The sequence below is a fragment of the Notothenia rossii genome (assembly GCF_949606895.1).
Source record: "Notothenia rossii genome assembly, chromosome: 1".
Lineage (NCBI taxonomy): Eukaryota > Metazoa > Chordata > Actinopteri > Perciformes > Nototheniidae > Notothenia > Notothenia rossii.
The window spans coordinates 38,702,706-38,723,693 of NC_136912.1; the positions used below are offsets into that span (position 1 = coordinate 38,702,706).

At 40.1% G+C, this 20,988-nt stretch overlaps 1 protein-coding gene across 1 annotated transcript in view; it reads left to right on the forward strand.

The window, feature by feature from the left end:
- LOC307015447 (VPS10 domain-containing receptor SorCS1-like) overlaps window positions 1–20,988 on the forward strand; it is a 259,336-nt gene that overhangs the window by 227,208 nt on the left and 11,140 nt on the right. The window contains exons 17-25 of the mRNA XM_079644071.1: window positions 321–492; window positions 2,063–2,249; window positions 4,005–4,138; window positions 6,852–6,978; window positions 8,401–8,513; window positions 10,073–10,207; window positions 12,826–12,925; window positions 13,863–13,968; window positions 15,155–15,312. Coding sequence (XP_079500197.1) covers window positions 321–492; window positions 2,063–2,249; window positions 4,005–4,138; window positions 6,852–6,978; window positions 8,401–8,513; window positions 10,073–10,207; window positions 12,826–12,925; window positions 13,863–13,968; window positions 15,155–15,312 — 1,232 coding nt within the window. The remainder of the gene's footprint in view (window positions 1–320; window positions 493–2,062; window positions 2,250–4,004; window positions 4,139–6,851; window positions 6,979–8,400; window positions 8,514–10,072; window positions 10,208–12,825; window positions 12,926–13,862; window positions 13,969–15,154; window positions 15,313–20,988) is intronic.

Sequence of the window (20,988 nt, forward strand, 5' to 3'; positions counted from 1 at the left end):
TCATTTGCATAATATATTAACATGATGTATCTGAAAACGTTTAATAAGAAAATAATTGCCTAAGTGAATTATCAAGTAGGGAAGTTTCATATTGACATCTTGTGTTACCCTTGACAATTGTAGTTTGCACAAAACCCAACCCCTTACCCTAACCCTTAAACATTTGAATCAGCTATATCTCTTCCAAAATCTTCTTTTCCTCTGGATAGTAAACAGAACGTTTTTCCTTTCAATTATTGTTTTGTATCCATGTCAAGTTTACACATGTTGTGGTGTCCTGCATAAGTATATTGAAGCTTTCTTTATTTGTCCACCGGCAGCTACAGGAAAGTTGTCTCCAATAACTGCACGTCTGGAGTCAGTGTGGAGTACACCTCCCGCAGGCAGCAGTGTCCCATCCAGGCCCCCAAAGGTCTCCACCTGGTCACCAGTGAGGGCACGCTGTCAGCCACTCTGGGCACCAATGTCACCTTCCTGGTTTTTCTGGAGGAGGTCAGCGGTTTTCTGTTCTTTTTAAAAAAAACTTCACAAGCTGTCACACCATACCAAGCATTTGTCACATTCTTATTTAGCTCTCCTGCTAGGTGAAAAAAAAAAATTGTTTGAAATATAGCATATGGAATCTCAGTTAGCAGCTGTGGATCCTGCTTCATTACACTTCCGTATGTCCCATGACTGGACTGTTACTATGGAGACAAAAACACATGCTCAACTCCAACCATGTTATATTCATACTCTCTTTACATACACTCACAGTTATATCATTGAAAATATAAAAATAAAACCTTCTGCTCTCCCTGGCCAGCTTGGTGATACTGCCATAGGACCAAGGACAGTGATTTTACTGACTGAAGTTCTGTACTTAAAGTACTACACCCATTTCCAAAGTAATAGATTGTTGTTCGTAGGGTCTATGGCAGTGCAACATGTTCATTTACTGTACTATAACATCTCCAAAATCAGAGTGCTGAAACTCAAATGTTCTTGTCAAATGTGGCTAATGTAATGCCATGAACTGCTCCAGATCCCAACTCAACAATTGAATCTTTCCTCTCTACCACCTGGATAAAGCAAAAATGTAGAGCAGTTTCTTTTTTAGCTATCTACCGTTTTTGGGCAACTCTTGAAGTTGAACATATTTCACCCAAAACTTTTGTTCACAAATATTGATAAAAAGCCATGCAAAATACTCTAATTCCTAATTTAAGGCATAACTTTAATTGACTTGTTGGTACTTTTCAATTTACTACATTTATCTAAAATCCACCTTACTAACCCTATCAAGGTAATCATAGATAAATCTAACTAAATTATATCCTAAGTATATTTTATGTGTTCAAACCTCCCATTATAATGGCGCTTACATGCTAGTCAGTTGTTGTACTTCAATAATAATATAAAGTGTATAAGGATATACCCTCTCTGAAGGGAGCAGTTTTGCCCAACAAGTACTTTTATTATCACTTTATCACAATCTTAAATGTAAGACTCTTGTGTTTTTCCCGAGTGATACAGATACTTTTACTTATTTAAATATATTGATACATTTCCAACACTTCCCATGGATGTGCAACTGTAATATAGACGGAAACAGTTTCCTTCCAGCATTCATAAGGGGCATCTCGCAGTCTTGTTATGATAAAAAAAACCTGTTTCCTAAAGAGATGTTCTCCTTATTTCCTCATTTGCTAGTTAGCTAAATAAATAAGTAAATCTGTAGTTGCTAGTATTACTAAGAATTGTACGCATCAAAATCTATTCACAGATTAATTTATAAACAGGTGTTGCAACCCAATCATTAGGATTCCCTCCCGCAATAGCAGTACTTAATAATTAAAGCTATATAGACTTAAATACCATTAAGTGGACATATCTATCTAAAGTACCATACATTATGATAACTAGGACCACAGAAACGACCAATACTCGGAGACTGCAATGAAAGTGTCAAGCTTTAGGACATAATTTCACACCTTTGTACAAGAAGAACAAAGTGCCAAGGTGGAGTGCAATGTTACAAGGTGTTTGAACCTGAGAAAATCTGTGGGTTTGATGTTTCCAGGGCGACGGGGCGAGGACAAGCATTACCCTGGACTTCGGAGACGGCCACGCTCTGACCTACTCCAACGTGAGCTCTATTGAGGAAGGGATCAAATACGTCTACAAAGCTGTGGGAATATACCGAGTGACGGCCACAGGGGAGAACATCCTTGGCTCAGAGACAGTCATGCTCTATCTGCATGTAACATGTAAGATACTGAATTTGGCGATATTTGGTGTTATTAATGTGCATATGTATTTATTAGGATAGACTATTTAGAGCTAATGCTTGAAACTGATGTCTTAAATCACTGGTTTAAGGAAAACAGAAAATGAACAATATTGGCATATACAAGAGCACAGTCACATTGTGTGCCACCAACCGTTCTGCCAAACTCTCCTCCAGTCTGCTTAATTAACTGATTCTTAACCTGGTCATGCTGATATCTGTCTAGAACTAGGGTTGTCAACATGAATGTGTTAATGCACACCAATAATCTGGAAATCTTAACTCAACGCAAATTAATCAAATGACCAAAGTTGACCCCAACTTCCTCCCGGAGTTCCATTGAATCATTTTAACCATGAATTGGATGGCAGTGAAACATCAAAGAAAGCAGAAAAATGGGCACGAACATGTATTTCACTGACAGGAGACCACCAAGACAACCTCAGTGTAACTGAAAACCCAATCCAACGGCAGCTCCACTCATTTGGTTTAGGTATGAGAATGAAAAACGAGGGAAGGCATTTGTTTGAACCATGTGCTTGTTTCTTGAAGTTGCACAGGAGTGGGAGATAGAGGACAGTGCTGTCCACCACTGTAGGAACAGATATTGGAACAGATATTGCCCGCAGTATGATAGCAGCAGTAAGATTGCTGACATACGAGCATATGCCCTGTGTTGCGCACATTATTGAGAGAACAACCACAGCAAACGTGACAGTAGCTTTGTGTGATGCTTTAGAAATGGTCGAACTTGCCATGCCAATAATTCAAAATGTTATAAGAATGTAAAAAAACATTAGATTTTTCTTAATAGTTTGCATTGTATTTATTTATATCTAGAAACATATTTAATCTCTTTCTGAAATACAAGTAAATACAAGTATTTAAGAATTGCAATTAATCATGATATATCACAGATTATTATTGTTTTATCCTAAACCTTTTAACTATTCAAAACATGTCTACACTCCAAAAACAGTTGCACCACCTAAAAATTACAATGGACGTCACATTTGTAACTATATCCTAACACTAGGATGGATCAAATGCAGAGAAAACATTTTGGTAATAGTACCTGTACTACGTAATGACAATAAAAGTAAAAAAATCTACCTGGTGTGACTTAAGACATACATATCTTCTAATATTCAAAGGAATGATCTAAAAAATGACTTCTCTTTGACTCTTTCTGCTTTCCATTTTTTCACATTCAGAGGAATTGCGGCTTTCAACTTGTACATGGTGTACCACATTCTGTTCTTTATCTCTTCACAGAACATCCTCCCCTCCCATAACCAAACAAACAAGCGAGATAGAACAAATCCCATTAAACTTCCACTCAAGTCAGCTTATGCCTCACAGCCGCTCAGCCCGTGGAGCCGCTGCAGTCTCGCATGTAGGGCTGACCACCCCTGGTGTATTCTGGGGGTGACAGATGTAACGTAGCTGACTTATTGATCAGGGAGCGCTGCTGTCCCCGACAATCTGTCAATCCTGTGAGCCAGCCAAACAAATAGAGCCACCGCAGGCTCCGGAGTGCAGCAAACGAAAAATAACACACATATGGCAGCTAACGGTCCCAGCACAGGACGGAATTCTGAACAAACTCACCCTCCCCTCCTACTTAAAAACCCCACTCTCCACCTCTTTCTCCTTCATTTCAAAGTTGGTTCTTTAATTTTTCCCTTGTTTTTGGAGTTCTGTGCAAATGTGCTATATCTGTGTGCCTGAGTAGGTCAGCTGGAGCATATCCATCTCTCAGCTCCCTTTGTGGCGGTAAAGAATAAGGAAGTGAACCTGACTGCTGTTCTGCTGCCCAGCCAAGTGGGAACGGTCACCTACATCTGGTGGATCGGAAATAACACCGAGGTAGTGTACACTCAGGACTTTCCAACTTCTCTCTGGTACGCCTTTTGCCGATTGCAATTAAGTAGGAATTGCTGACTCTTCAGCTCCAGAATGCGAGAATCGTTATTTTGCTAAGCAATTTTTGGGCATCCAGGTTGCAGAATATTATGGCCTTGTTAATCAGAGAATATCAGAGGCACAGCCTAATTACTGATAGCCAGTGAAGTGTATCCTTTTTTCATTATAACTCCTCTAACTAAGGTCAAAAACTGCCCTGGCAGAGATCAATCCCACACATAAATGAGGTCCGAAAATACAATTTTCTTTACTAAACCCGGTTGATCTAACCATGCAGAGAAACAACACGTAGCCAGAAATGAATGCATCGACCGCTGTATGTGGAATTTTCCAGACTGTTTGTTAGTGTTATATTTCTCTGGCCCATCTTTGGTTGCACATTTATGGAGTGGACTTATAGAGCTCGGGATTGTTTTGAAATGTTTTACAATAACAATATATTGCTACCCAGAAGAAAATACAAGAATAGCAGGCTAATTGGCTAACTTGCGCTAGCCTCACAAGCTAGGCTACATATTAGCATGCTAAAACATTTTTTAGATTACACTTTCATCAAATGACTTACAATAAGTGGTTTTAACCATGAAGAAACCAACTCAAAAATCATGCAGGTAAATTAACCAAAATTGAAGTGGTAGGGTGTCTGTTTTTATCTTTGTTATGCTTAAAATGTCTCATGTTTAAAAATCCTGTACATTTGCAACACAGAGTGAATTCACATCTTTGTGTGCTTCACTTCAAAGCCGTTTTTTAATATTTGAAACCTAGGAAATTCCTAAATAAAATGTAAATCAGACAACTTTGGAGTTCCCAGAAGGCGGTTGTATCACTTGTCCTTTGGCAGAGGTTAAAATAGACTTCAAGCCTTTAGCTCTAGTGCCAAGCTAACATGCCCCAGACCAGTCTCATTAAGCACAAAGAGAGGGAAATTAAGCAAATCGATGTCTCAGGCAGAGCACTAAAGCTGCGTTGGCACTAAGTGGTTGGCATCAGCTGCTTCTGTCATGCTTCAACAGCTGGGAGGCCACCAGCTAACAAGTAATCTCCAATCATCTTCATGCAAGCAATGTGGTCGTTATGAACTGACACTTTTTACTATTTTGCTGATATGCAGCTCATGCCAATGCTGGTTTGCTGCCATAGCTCCCTCCACTACCATAACCTCCTTCTTCTATAATAAACTTTAGGTATTGAGATTGAGGGTTAATGCTAGGGATGGTCCGATCGCTGTGACATATTTCTGCTTCACAAACGTTGCATACCGCTATTTTATTGTCTTTTTCGGACACCTTAAAATACTGCCAAACCGGTGAAGCCATTTTGGCGAGCTTGTTTTACCGCGCACAGAGAAAAGTGTCATGTATTTTACGTCATGTGATCAGCTCTCGCAATCGGTCTTTACAGAGAGCACCGATTGATCGGCAGGGGGTGAATATCAGCCGATATCGATCGGCAGCCGATCGATCAGAGCATCCCTAGTTAATGCATGTGTTTATCGGGAGTAATTTGTTCTCCAGCAGAATCCTTTTCTAAAAGGTCCTTCTGAAGCAGAGCCTTTTTCAAACAAGCACAGCTCAACACCCATTTGGCTATAAATGCTTGATTTCTTGTTGATGTGTCCCCGACTGAATTCATAGAGAAAGTAAAGATCAATGCTAGGACACTGTTGTTTAATAAAAATACTATTATAAATATCTCAGAATCGTATTAAAATCAGAATACTTCATTTATACCGGTGAAAATAAAATGTTGTGACATATGTTCCTTTTATATTAGAATTAAAATATTTACCAAACATTAATAGAAACGTGCAATAAACCTATAACATTTAATATGATGGATATATGTATACAAACACAAGTAAAATAAAATAAAAATAAAACAACATTTATGAGCACTTATAATTATTCAGTGATATAAGCAGATTCAAATGCATAAAGGGGAATGCAGAAACCTCTGAAATGCGATTGGAATTAAGATACTTCAAAAAGCAACCTCCTTTCTTCTGGACCAACAGAAGCACTGTACGCTTTATGTCCTGTTTTACATATTCTCCACTGTGTCTGTCATCATAGTTGTAGTTGTGTACATGTGTTTGCTCAATGCCAACAGGGGCCTTCCACAAGGACAGCCAGTTATGTCAGTGGGTAATAAACCACGGCATTATTAGCATCTTATAGCTATTTGAAGAACAAATGGAGACGTGAGTAATGACAGTGAGGAGCGGCGGTGTCGCACAGGGAACTCTCTGTGGGCCCCGACACTTTATTCAGCAGAGCAGATTGTTGCCAAGCATTGAACTGTGTGTGTGTGTGTGTGTGTGTGTGTGTGTGTGTGTGTGTGTGTGTGTGTGTGTGTGTGTGTGTGTGTGTGTGTGTGTGTGTGTGTGTGTGTGTGTGTGTGTGTGTGTGTGTGTGTGTATGTGTGTGTGTGTGTGTGTGTGTGTGTGTGTGTGTGTGTGTGTGTGTGTGTGTGTGTGTGTGTGTGTGTGTAAATATTTGACAGCGTGCCAGAAGGCTCGCACCTCTGTAGTGTAAATAACAGCAGTGTGACATCGGCCGTTGATAAGGGGTCTCTCTCCGGGACCTCCAGACTCTGACTCTCTTCATCTCCCTCTCTCCTACTTTCCATTCCCGTCTCCCTCTTTCTCCCTCAGCAACCGGTAATCACCCTGGAGGGAAGTGTGGCTTGCACGTTCTCCCGGGAAGGCATCAATGCAGTCACTGTGCAGGTGTCCGCAGGGAATATTATTCTGCAGGACAGAAAAGCCATCGCAGTCCACGGTGAGCCAACTCTGAAACTCCACCTCCGCTGGGAATTTGTATCTCTGTAAACACAAGTTCACTCAACACTTTACTTAGTAAGACTCAAATAGATTTTACTTTGCAGTATACCATGTTGTGTTTTTATACACATTTGACAAACAAAAAAAACAGACAATAGACAGCTTCAAGGCTCCATTCATTCAAAAACAATTTAAATGTGCCCCTACAAATATAATCAAATGTGGGAAACACTGGATAATAATAATAATAAATCATTATTTTTTTTTTTTATTTTGAATCATCTCGCGACCCCCCCCTCGGGGACCCCGACTTTGGGAACCCCTGAATTAGATTATTTAGTCACTTATTACAAACCACAGTTTTTATGACACATTGACACTTCAGAGATGAACAAGTGGGGTATTTTATTAAGTTCATGTTCATTAACAAAATGTGAACATCTCTTAAGCTTATGGCACAGACCTTATTACACTTAAACGTGTTTGTGGTTAGAAAACCACAAACACGTTTAAGTGATAAAATGCTGACTAGTTTCAGGGTTTTAAGACTCATTGCCGCACCACTCTATGTTGCTCTGACTTTTTTATCTGAGGGATGGCCGCTGGAACACATTTCTTTTGATAACCGTTTTTTTGTAAAGTATATCCTTTATCGTTTGTGCAGAAGGAAAAAACAAAAATTCACTGTGCAAAGGGTAGAGGCTGCCGTTGTAACCCTTGTCTAAAGGGATCCTAGGTGAAGATGTGATTCATCAATCAACCTTTTAAACCATTTAATTATTAACCCTATGTTATTACCTCTGCAATAAGGTTTGGTTTTGGCTCGGTTTGTGTGTTTGTTTTTTCTGTTTGTCAGCAATATTATAGAAAACTGGTACAAGATTTTCATTTATTAGGTAGAAGACTGATAGACTGCATTTATATCAGTTTTTAGGTACGCAAATTATGATTCACATTACAAGATATGGCATTTAAGTTGCATTCATATATTGTCGGAATAATGGGCAAAACAAAAACCCTACTGAGAAAATATATTGGCTTTCCCAATGGTCTGCACTTTTTGCATGTTTATTTAATTTATTATTCTATAGTTATTTATAATATTGTACTTCCCAAGCGTTACCACTTTCCATGAATCGGCTTGTTCATGTGAAAAATATTTGTTATGAAGTCTTGTAAATAATGTATCAAGTAAACATAAATAATTAAGCAACTTTTACCAACTGTTTACTAGATTATACACAATGCAATTAAGTATTAATAGAGGTTTTTATGACAACATAGTTCAGCAGTACTTGAAGAGATTTGAAGACACTGGCGATAATATGGAATTATACTTGAAAGATGGTCTTAGATTTTGGTCCACCTGAGCTAAGGATAAGTAAAAGTAGCTCAAACAAATGTATGTTCCTCCTTGCAGAATATTTCCGCTCTCATCTGCTTGCCTTTTCATCAAACCTGGACGACCACAACCCTGATGTTGCAGAATGGAGGCAGGACGTGAGCCGAGTCATCAAGAAGTCTCTGATCCAGGTAACGCTCTCTCAGGTCTTCTCATGGAAACCGATGCTTTCCTCCATTAAGTGCTGTCAGCGCTCGCCTGGACCTCTGACGGTCTATTAGTGCAGCCTGACCTCCCTACGGCTCTGAGACATGAATCTGACTTTTATGATGATAAATGACATGGCAAGATGGAATAGAGGGGGGAAAATACAGTTCAAGAGCATGCTGATTGCAGTGGCTGGCACACACTTGGAGTTCAGGGCCATACAGTAACAAGGCTGGGGATGTTGTGTACAGAAGGATAAATGTCACTCGGTGCCTGCACTGACCTGAAAGGACGCGAGTGCTTTCAGACATGTGAAATGTAAGACATGATTCAAACTCCCAGCATGCAATGTGAGGTACAGATTTTTGCCTCATTAACTTTGTTTGTTACAACATCTGCTGAACGTAGATTCTTTATTCCTAGCAACAAGCAATCTGGGCCTTGCATCACACTTTTTCTTTATCATGCAAAAATCAAAATTGATGCCAAAAATATACTCGGCTTTTCAGTCTTCAGTGAACACGTCTGTTTTTGTTATTTCTTACCGACATCATTTCAATCAGGAGAGACAGTTTTGATGTAAGAATACATATTTATTGCAAAGATACACAAATGAATGTAATGGTGATTTTGGCGATTAGTCCCTGTTGTGCAGGAAGTATCATTCGGGAGGGTAGAACCGATCCGATGGAACCCCCCTGGGGTCTAGACACTGGTGGTGGTGAATAGATGGTTGGGTTCGGTCTGAAGGGGAGTGGTTTAGCTTGACTCTGGATTCAGAGGGACAGGAGGTGAAAAGGGGTGGAGGAGGGTTGCGTCGAGTCATCTGAAGTGACTGCTGTCAGAGGGGAGAGCAGATTTAAAAGGTTTGGCAGAGCGCTATGATAGGCTCTTGGGAATAGAGCGAAGTGATTGGTTAAGCTGTGGAGTGACGCCCCCGATCACTTATTGAGAGGAGGGAGAGTAGTTACGTAGGAATAGTGAATAGACAGTCTTCCTGGTTGAACTTAAGCTGAGCTTCATTTGTTCATTCATGATCTTAACAAAGGGCCCTGCACTGAAAAAACTGAAATGTAGATTCAACAAATGTCACATACATGTATTTAGTTAGTTGAAATCAATAGGTTCAACTTAATATTATTGCTTTTAACTAAACTAATAACTAACTAATATAGTTATATGAAATGTATTGACATAATTATAGTTTTGCTAAACTATGGTACTTTTTTAAATGTCCTACTTTGCCTATTTTTAAATCTCGTTTAAAGTTGTACTTGTTCTCCCGTACTTTTGCAGACCAGGTATAAGACTTATCAATCTTGTATGAGAGTTTTTCAGTCTGTGGCTATAGGTTTGGTTTTATAGTCTCGTGTTTTTACATTAGTTTTTTGTCCTACCAGTTTTGTCTAAATGTATTTATGCTGCTTTTTATATATTTATTGATGCACAGCACTTTGGTCAACTCTGTTGTTTTTAAATGTGCTATAAAGTTGGATTGGATTGGATAGTACAATATCTGACACTTCTCCCCCTCTGCCTACAGGCCACAGGCGTGCACAAGGATCAGATCTTGGTCACCATCCTCCCAGGTTTACCTACAGCTGCAGAGTTTTTCCTTCTACCCGACAAACAGCTCACTGAGGGCAAAGCGGAGAAGAGCTCTGCTCATTTGGATCAGGTGAGTCAACAACCTGCTCCCTCTGCTCCTGTTTGCAGCACCAGACACTGCATGTCTGGGCGGATATATTTCCCCTTGTTATCCTCATTGAAATTCCACCATGCTAAAGTTTGAATCAAATTGTTGCTTTTTCCTGCCTTTGTGAGTCATGGCTTGATCCCTTTTGTTGCAGCAGCAGCAGCTTGTCCAGTAATTGCTCCCTGAAAAAAAGTTCCTCCTTCCTCCAGCAGATGTCAGTATTGTTCCGTTGAAGCCTTTCCAGGTCTTTCGGCGAGTCTAATTTTAGAACACGCCTGAGGAATCTCTGCAATTGACTCATCAATAAGCCTGACAAGTATTAACAAGTTATCACGGTGAATGGCTTTTAAACTCCCTCTAGTCACATCCTGTGGGGGGGGGGGGGGTTGGAGTCTGGGGGCCAGACAACGAAATTGTCCTGCTTGATCAGTTCAGTGAATCACAAGTGTATCAAGATGGACCAAATTAGCTGGGAGCCCCACGTAATAGATAATGACTGATAATAATGTTGGACCGCCTCTCCGTGGGAAGAATTCCACAGGCATGTGTAGGGAAGGAAACTGGGAAGGGATTCGATCTTCCTCTTCCCTCCCTCCGCTCACACCTGGTTAAACTCCCGCAAAGATCCTCTCCTCGACAAGCTGATGATAAATCCTCATTCAAGGTTGGCATCTTAAAAGTGTAGAGCGCGCTCTGCTTAATACCATGTATAATTTACTGACCCTGATATACAGTGGGAAAAAGTAATTAGTCAAAGCATAGTCTAAATTTAAACTGCTAAGAAATATAAAGCAGGGGAATGAAGCTCTGCAGAAATTAATCATGGGAGGCTGTGGATCAGTTGCTCAGTGGATAGTGCCCTGAACTTTGAATCAGGGGGTTACAAGTTTGAGTCCCACTGCAGTCAGCATGTCGTTGTGTCCCTGGGCAAGACACTTTACCCCAAATTGCTCCTGTGGGGATTGCCCACAGTACTGAACGTATGTAAGTTGCTTTGGATAAAAGCGTGTAATGTGAAATGTAATTTAATCATATCACAATTAATTTGGCAAATGAGGGAGATAAGATAAATGAAGCCGAGGAAAAACTTGGATGTGCAGATAGAAATAGAACATTTGTTTAGTTTTGTCAATCCATTTATGCTCATAAAGGCAGATTAAATAGAGAAAAACAGTTTTGTGGTTTTGGAAAATCTTTCAAAAAGAGCCACATTTCATTTATTTGCGAAAGGATTAAAGCCTCGGGATAGAGATTATATTTGCGTGAGTAAAGGATCTAGGGGGAAAAAGGTTGGGCTTTCTTTGGTTTACCTTCGGGTCAGGGTAATCTGCCAGATTTATATCAGAGTTAGATGCTCTCAGTGCAAGAGGTTACTTGCCAGTCTGGAAAGCAGAGATCAAGTGAGGCTGCATCTTATGCATTATGCATCGCCTGAAAAAGGTCCCACAGACAAAGAGTCTTACATAAATAGGAGAGCTCAGATGGGGTTGTTGGTGGAGGCAGTGAGGTTTCTTTAGGTCACGGGCACTTACAAATAATGCAGGTATCACTCCCTTTAAGATGTTCTGAGTTTAAAGTGCATCAAAGTATTCATGTAATGTGCAGTATGTAGTCACTTTAATGTTGTCTTGTAATTTTTCTGTTCCGCTTGATGTATTATTTTTATTTATTTCAAGAACTGCACTTTTGATATAACTAAATAACTATGTTTTATTTGAAAAGGGTCACTCATTGTAACAAACGTGCTTTAGGTGGCATGGTACGGTCCTCAGGCATCATATTCAAACATAAAATGCTTGCCACCAAATGCAACCAGATTGTAGTCGCAAAAACAATAACCTTTCAAAAATATAAATCTGCATTTCCCATCAGAACTATAAAGCCTTTTAACCACTGATTTAGTTTAGTTTAACTAAATCGACAAAAAAAAAAGATATTAGCCATTTACCAAAATTAGCATTTGGCTGATAGCTGAACATGTATTAGTAAAAAATGCCATTAAAAAGTCTGAGTTGTGTTTCTGTTCTGCTCTTCACAAACCCTTTAGAAATAATCTGCGTAAACATTATTGTTTGCTAACGTGTTGGAAAAATCAATTTTGCAAGGTGAAAAGTGGTCAATGTTGTGTTGGTTGCTTGTTTTGCTGCTCCCAAGTGGCCAAAAAAGCCATGTATGAAGCCTTTATCTGATTCAGCTTGTGAGTTTTGAAAGAAATAATCAAAGTCACAAAAAATAACCAATAACACACCTGTGTTACCTTATCTTAAGCTACATTTCGTTTCACAAAGTGTTTCAATTATGTTGACCACCTGTTGTACTTGGCAACTGACTATCAGGCTAGGATATTTGTGAGTGCTTTCAAAGGCTAGTTATATTTGGACTCAATTATGTTTGTATGGCGTACAATTAATTGGATGAATCATTTCAGAGATTGATCAACAACACAACCCAATTTGCTCTGAAATGTCAGAACACAGTTAATAAGGAAGTCAAAACCATTGATAGATGAGACTGAGGTTTGATGACATTTTCTACATACAGTTTGTTCTACTGAATAAAGCTAAGTTTTCCAAATCCTGTCCCACTCTGTGTCCCCACAGCTCTCTGAGGTTTTGCTCAGCGCCTTGAATCAAAACCTTGTCCAGTTCACGTTGCGGCCAGGAGTCCAAGTCACTGTGTATGCAGCACATTTATCATCAGGTAAACAATTTTGATTGTGTCTGTTAAGCCTGGTCTCCTAAAAATAACATTCCCAGACATGAGAACTGCATTGTTAATTTATCTTGGAATATGTTAGTTTTTTACTAATCAAAAATCATTACAATCAAAGTCTGCTTAGGCATGACTGTAACATGAGATCGGTTTTCTCTGTGAAACCAAAAGTTGTGTAAAATAACAAACATAGTTTTCTCCTTACGATATATATTGTTACCATGCATTGTGCTGAAAGATTAAATAAAGTTGACTTTACTGACCTCGATTAGCACTCACCCTTAGTTGGCAACCAATCAGATTACAGTGGTATCAAGCGCCGCAAGCTAGCATGGGAGGTTTACAATAGAAACCAAGCTAGCTAGCTGTTTTAAACCGCAAGGCTCTGGGCTCTACTTAGTGGTGAGCAAAGAGCAACTTCATTATCAAGGGAAGGAAGGCTGCTTAAAACGGAGGAAATGATTGGATTCAAATATTGATGCAGTTTAGCTTTATGGGATGTCATTTTGTAGGACACAGGGTTGTTGTACATGTGCTATGTAAGTGGGACAGAACATAAAGCATCCAGACTATGAGGAGCCCAGATCAAGTGAACAGTCAGTTATATTTTTATAATTTTTCTGCACCCGTCAACTAATAACCCTGTGTCTGATTGGCTCCCACCATGTAGCTACACAGAGACATTCAGAGAGTGAGCATCGTTACAAGTATGTGTGCCTCTTCCTATTGGGGATGCTGCTACTGTCCTAAAGGGGCTTATAAGATAAAGAGTAAGAGATACTACTGTATATTAAAAATGATGAATGTATAGGTGTACATTTTCTTTTGGACTGCTCATTGCATGATTCAGTTGGGTAGAAATACAGGTTGTGATAGTGTGGTGTGTTGCTAATACTCCACAAATCTTGTGTCCCTGTCTCTGCAGCGCCCCTAGTGGACACCAACGAGAACCACAGTGGCTCTGCTATGCTAATGCTGCTATCAATAGTGGTTGTGGGCTTAGCTGTATTTGTCATCTACAAATTCAAGAGGTAAAGTGTTCACGGAATGCAGAGGTGGAAGAAGAACTCAGATAATTGTAGTAAAATAAGCAATACCTAACTGTAAAATACTCAGTTATTAGTAAAAGTCCTACGGAAGAGGATTAAGGCAATGGTTGAGAATATTTGAGGGATAACCTAAAGTTAATTATTTTTCTGAAAAGATATAAAGAATTCTGATATCAAAGTCAAAATTGTGAGAACTATTTCAGAATCCTGAGAAAAAAGTCAGAACTGAGAGAAAAACCATTAATTTCTGGCAATTATTGTCTTCCTTAAAGTCCTTACTTGAAGTCCTACCTAAGTTAAAAGTACACAATTCTTAAATTACCAAAACTAAAAGTACTTATCTTGGGGAATAGTCGATGTCAGTGATTGAAATGCCTTTCTTAACTGCTGCTAGATATCTTAACCTATAATTAAATGAGTACGGATATTTAGAGGTTAATTATTTATTTGTATTAGTCTATATTCTGAATCTATAAAGTAACTATAGTTGCAACTAAATGTAGGGGAGTAAAAAGAACAATATTGACTTTCTAAAACGAGGTGGAAGTAGGATTAATTTAAAACGTTCAAATTGTATATGTACAGTACTTGAGTAAATGCACTTTATAACATTCCATCACTGATGAAATGTCATGTCTATATAGTCATCACGCTTTAGCCTAGGTGATAGAGAGGTGCTGAACGGTGTCATAGCGCTCTGACAGCTCAGTAAACAAAAGCTGCCTGCGAGGCTTCACAGAAGGCTGAAAGCTGTCTGTCAAACATCTTTACTGGCGCACACAGCGCTTCTCGGAAAACAATCGGCTCACATCTGTGGATATCCTGGTGAGAATCTTTTGTCAGGTCATTCTTCGCAAAACAAATATCAGTCAGGCTTCAGCTGCAATCGATAGTAAGCCTTTTGAATGCGGGCAGTTGACCTTTCTGAAATGTTAAATAATGTCCAAGGTGCAGTTTCAAGGGAAAATGGGGTCATGGAGATTTACAGACGGATTAAAAAATCAGATATACAAACCTGCAAATTCACATCATCAAACAAGCTGGTGAAGTAAACAGGAATATTGCCTTGTTGCAGATGGTAGCATACTACCGATCCTCGGGTTGTGTCCTTTTTTTAAATTAAGGGTTCTGTCTGTATACGTTGCCTCACTGTAAATCTTTCCTCAAGGAAGATCCCAGGCCTCAACGTCTATGCGCAGATGCAGAACGAAAAAGAACAAGAAATGATGAGTCCAGCTAATCCTACAGAGACCACGCCAAGCTCACAGCGGGACTTGGTGCATTCTTTGGAGATTCTGGACACAGAGTTTAACTCACGGCCCATAGGTAAACACCCACTCCAGTGTTATCTCTTATTGGTGGTTGGCATTTTCATTTTTTGTTCTCCATTTCTTGCCTTTTACCATTGTGAGTGTTTTTGTTCTTGGGACTCATCCTGTGCTTTTTGTTTTGTGTTTCTCAGAAGTGAAATGATCCGGCCAAGTGGTGAACGACAGCTAAGCAAAAATGAGTATGATGAAAAGTGCAGCTGCTTCAAGCTAAAACTAGAAACGCATTGTCCTCATAGTGTCGCATTTTAATAACCTCAGAATACAAATGGGTAACCAATGAAAGAATAATCTAGAATAAAAAGCAGTAGACGTTGCTAAGCAATCTCCCATTGTTGGTCAGCTGGGTTGAGATCAGGTGCGCTGAAGGCCTTAGCATATAATTTGTGTAAATGAACTATTCATTACAACATTCAGTAAACCTTTGTAGAAACAGCTGCTCTTTTGCATACCAATTTTATCATCTATTCAGTTTTTTTCTCTCTCATTTGTCACCCATCTGTGTATTATGATGTATTTTCTCTCCTAACATAATTGTGGGGGAAACTTCTGAAGCAATTGGAGTCAGGACTCAGAGAGACACGAGGATAGCTGGAGCTTTGATGGCAAACACTGATGGTTTATTTGGAGCTTCGGCCGGAGAATTCACAAAACATATCACGGGCCACGAGTTGACCACACGGTCGAGATGCCACAATCAATTCTGAAGAACTCTACCCCAGACCCATGTATTTAGCTAGTTCAGAGGGAATAATCAACATTGTGCATAACAAGATAGAATCATAACACCTCTATCAGCTGACGCCAACAGGCAGGAACAGGGAGACAAAACACTGAGAGCACAGCAAAAAAGGTTGCAGGTGCCTGTGCTCAGTAAGGACAGAATAAACTGATAAACTGGGTCAGTTATGAGCCTTGGGTAATATTTCCCCAACAATAATGTCTGTTTTCCTAACTTGTTGAATTTATGGAATAAGCGTTTATTTTCCATGGGTAGAAAATATGAGCAATATTTCTGTCTCACATTTTAGGGATTAACATTGCTACCTGTTCGATTTTAACAAGACTGCTGTTAACACATTTAATGTTTACTTTTCTGAGAAGTGAGGCGATTTACATTTCAGGAGAAGAAAATACAAGGGCTGTCAAACTAAACTAAACATGTGTAAAAAAAAATGCATTGCAAACTGATCACATTACCAAGGTTGCCCCTAACTTCTTCTCGTAATTCCAGCGCAGATGTTTACCATGAATTGCATGGCAGAAGACAAGTAAAGGAAGCAGGAAAATGGCACAAGATGGAAAAGTGGAAATGTGTCGCACTTAAAAGCATCTAGTTCAGGGGTTTTCAAAGTGTGGGAAGGTCATCCTCCCCTCAGAGAACATGAGAACAGCCGCGCCCCCCCTCCCAATTATTATTGCTATTATTATTATTATTATTATTATTATTATTATTATTATTATTATTGTTGTTGTTGCTATAATGCAGGGGTATTCAATTGCATTTCAAAGAGGTCCATTGAGAGAAAATGTAATTAACACTAGAACCGCCAACGGGTACATTTTATCCGCACCCTCTGTTGTTAAAAATTGTCAACATGAAGTCAGATTGGAAAAATTGCCAAAAAGATTGCCATTTATACCTATATCTGCCAGCGGGTAATATTTACCTCATAGAAAATGCAGCGTAAACATGACATGTTGCTATTGCAACGCCTTTTGTCTACTGCGGTTCCTTATAGATAGAGAGATAGATTGAGAGAGAGAGAGAGATATATCGATAGATAGATAGAGAAAGAGAGAGATATAGTTATAGTTCAATCAGGAGAGACGTGATGTATGGAATACATGTTTATTATGGGGTCACATTATATAAATGAAACATAATGATGACAGTTTATAACAAGTGAATGAAATGGTGTTTGGCGATTAGGCCCAGGTTTTATAGGATGTCATTCGGGAAGGGAAGAACCGTTTCCGATGAACCCCCCCGGGTCTAGACACTGGTGGTGGTGATAAGTGGTTAGGTCCGGTTGGAAGGGAGAAGGTTGGGCTTGCCCTGAGTTGGAAGCAGGAGGCGAAGGGGTGGAGGAGGGTTGCGCGTTGACACCTGGAAGACAGCTGATGGAAAAGGGGAGAGCATATATAGAGGGATTAACAGGTGCGATGATTAGGCTTGTGAACGGAGGGAAGTGATAGGTTAGCTGAGGAGTGGCGCTCCCTATCATTTAGTGAAGGGAGCGAGTATTGCCATGACGCGCAATACAAAGTGATAGGTCTTCCTGCCTGAACTTGCGCTGAGCTTCATTTCAATCAGGAGAGACGTGATGTATGGAATACATGTTTATTATGGGGTCACATTATATAAATGAAACATAATGATGACAGTTTATAACAAGTGAATGAAATGGTGTTTGGCGATTAGGCCCAGGTTTTGTAGGATGTCATTCGGGAAGGGAAGAACCGTTTCCGATGAACCCCCAAAAGAAGTGAAAGTATGAAGTACTGAACGTGATGAAATCTTACCTTGTGGGATGCAGTGGAAATCTATGGATGAAATGAGAGATTAATACATGTGGGGATTTAGACATACTGATGCCTCCTAGGCATCCTCCCTGGACGTACAGGGCTTCCTGGACATACAGGGCTTCCCGGACGTACGGGGCATCCCGGACGTACGGGGCATCCCGGACGTACGGGGCGTCCCGGACATATGGGGTGTCCCGGACATACGGGGCATCCTGGAAGTACAGGGCGTCCTGGACATACAGGGCTTCCCGGACGTACGGGGCATCCCGGACGAACGGGGCCTCCTGGACGTACAGGGCATCCCGGACGTACGGGGCAGCCTGACTTCGCAGGGACACATTTTATACAGACCCGAAGGTTACAACCTGGACGTACAGGGTTAGACATGCAAGGATAAACATGAGCCGCGGGGTGAATATACGTGCTGACATGCTAAGAACCACCACCAGTTATATGCATACGTACCAATTTGAAGGTTGGAGAGACCTTTGGATAGCCATCACGGCACTGGGGTTCGGACGAATGTAGGATGAGAAGCGGATGTTGTAGGGAAGAGGAACAATTACCTTGATTGCGGCAGGTTTGCTGCACCTATCCTGAACGAGCCCTGAAAAGCTCTTAAGACACCACCACCAGTTATGTGCATGTTTACCAGAGGTAAGCTGGAGAGATCTTGGATAGCCGGCACGAGCCGATGCCCGGCGAAGAGGGAGATGTAGACAATGTAATGCGGCTGTTAGCTTGAGTACAATGATGCATGAATATCATACCCTGCTTAACATAAGCCATGTGAGCATGAAACCAAATATATGAGTGCAATATGAGCAGCATGAAATAATATTTGCTTAGGTAAATGCTGAGACATGACCCATGATATAGGCAGGGCTCAACGCTAACTTTTAAAAGTGGTTGCCAGGCTGGCAACCAGGCATCCGCTTTTGGTTGCCAACTGAAAATACGGTTGCCATTTTTTTTTGATACCTTATATTTAAATAATTAAGATGCTATACAGTTATACATCAACTTAATAATGAACATGTGACACAAGAATGTTCAAATGCTTTACAATAAGTAATTAACGCACTTATTTGAACCTAAGTGGTAGTAAACTTGTCCACCCTCAATTGCTGGTATACAAAATACCAGTAGTGCTGCTGTTGTTCTGTCTTCATAGATCCCTCACAAATGAATTGAGCAAGTCACCAGTTTCTTGATCATCCGTTGTCTCCCTTTCAAATGTGGGTTTTCTTGACCTTTGTGCTGACCCCCACCATAGGCCCTTCAGCATGAAGTCTTGGATTGGCCAGACTAATACATTTCTAATGTTAAATAAATGAAAACCATTCATAGTTAAACATTTGATATTAATTATTGATGCTGTAAATTACCTTTAATATGTCTAACTATATTTAAAATGTGTTACCTTTTTATAGAAGTGATTATAATTTAATGCAACCATTTTCTATGGTAAAGTTCGTTTTGCACTTTTATTTTGGTAGTAATAAGATCGGGACTCTTATTTTGAAGGAACTTTTACCGGAAGTGAATAGAAAACATTCCTCTTTGTTTTTCGTTCGGGTTTTACCTTACGCTCCATCAGTTGAATCACTTTCAACATTCATTGGAGAAGTTGAGGTGTTGGCTGAACTTTTTATCACACAGTCAAGCAACTTATTTTTGCTTCGCCATTTTGTTGTAAAACAAACACACGGCGCACGCGAGTAAACGTGCATCGCTTTCTGGCTCCGTAATCACGCCAATGCAGGTGCAATTTAAGTATCAGGTTCCGACTGGTCACAGCAATTAAATATCACTCTTAAAAACGAATATGAACATTTATCTATTTTGGGGTGCACGTTTTGCTGTCCTTATTTCTTATGTTAAAAACTGAGAAGTGGTTGACATTTTTCAAATGGTTGCCAATGGCAACCTGGCAACTGTTACTGTCGAGCCCTGGTATAGGACTAGCTTAATTAGCAGTTTAATTACGCCACGGTGAGACGTAGATGCTGATGTGCTGGTTGGGTGATTAGACTGTCTTCTATCCTCTTACATGAGCTTCTCTTTCTCCCTGAAAGAAACCCCCAAAACCATGGATGGGCAGCATCCGTGGCTGTGTTGAAGCTTGAGACAGCGGTACTTACTGAGCATTGTGACGGGTAGTAGTTACCCGAACTGCATAACTCCATGCTGTAACCCGTTACACCCGTTACGTATTGCGCCGAGGCTTCGGAACGTGTGTCGAGTAATCCCCGAATCTTTTTGTGAAGCATGTATCGAGGCTTGTATCGTTTTGGGCCAGTGACGTCATCGATGACGAACGAACCTCGCTGCCTGTCGCTACCACGTGACTGCTTCGGGAAGCGATTCGGATCATTTGAACCGTTGAGCCACGACGCTCATAATACCCATGGATGTATAACAAGAACCATATTACCCCTCCTGTACCCGGGTCCGCTGGTGACACGATGGAATTAAAAGCACTCAGACCCTCACTTATATAGAGGTCGGAAAATGTCATAAGTATAAATAGATACAAGCATAAATAAATGTAGGAATAAAACATGAATAAATAAATGAATAAATGCAGATTAGATATATCCAGTGTTTTTGGGTAGATTCAGCGTGTGGGCTGTGGCTCGCTGGAAAGCAGCCGACCCACGACCGCAGGGTTTGCTTATAGAAGCTACAGCTAAATGAGAAATGCAGTTAATAAATGTATTCCTGATATGGTTTAGCCTTCTCAGGCTACAACGCGGTTAAGTTTATGAGTAATATTAAGGAATACGAATCCCTCAATGTTTACCAGCCTCCTATAGGCTTTTCAATCACAATCGTTCAACTGGAATGAAAACAATATTGTTAACATGAAAATAGGATTTTATGTCCGTTGTTTAGAGTTATTCTAAGGCTTTACTCATTGGGAACTCGGTATGAGATAGAGCGCAACTGTTGAGATTTCCAATTTGCCTGTTTTACACCCTTTGACCAACAGGGGGTTTATGTTCAAATGAAGCCCATGATGAAGCCTCATGAGATGAACCCTTTGCGAACCAATTGGCTGGAAAGCTTCAAAGCTTCATAAGGCTTCATATCGCCATCACTACCTGCTTGCCACCTAAGACGCACTTAGAGACCAGTACTG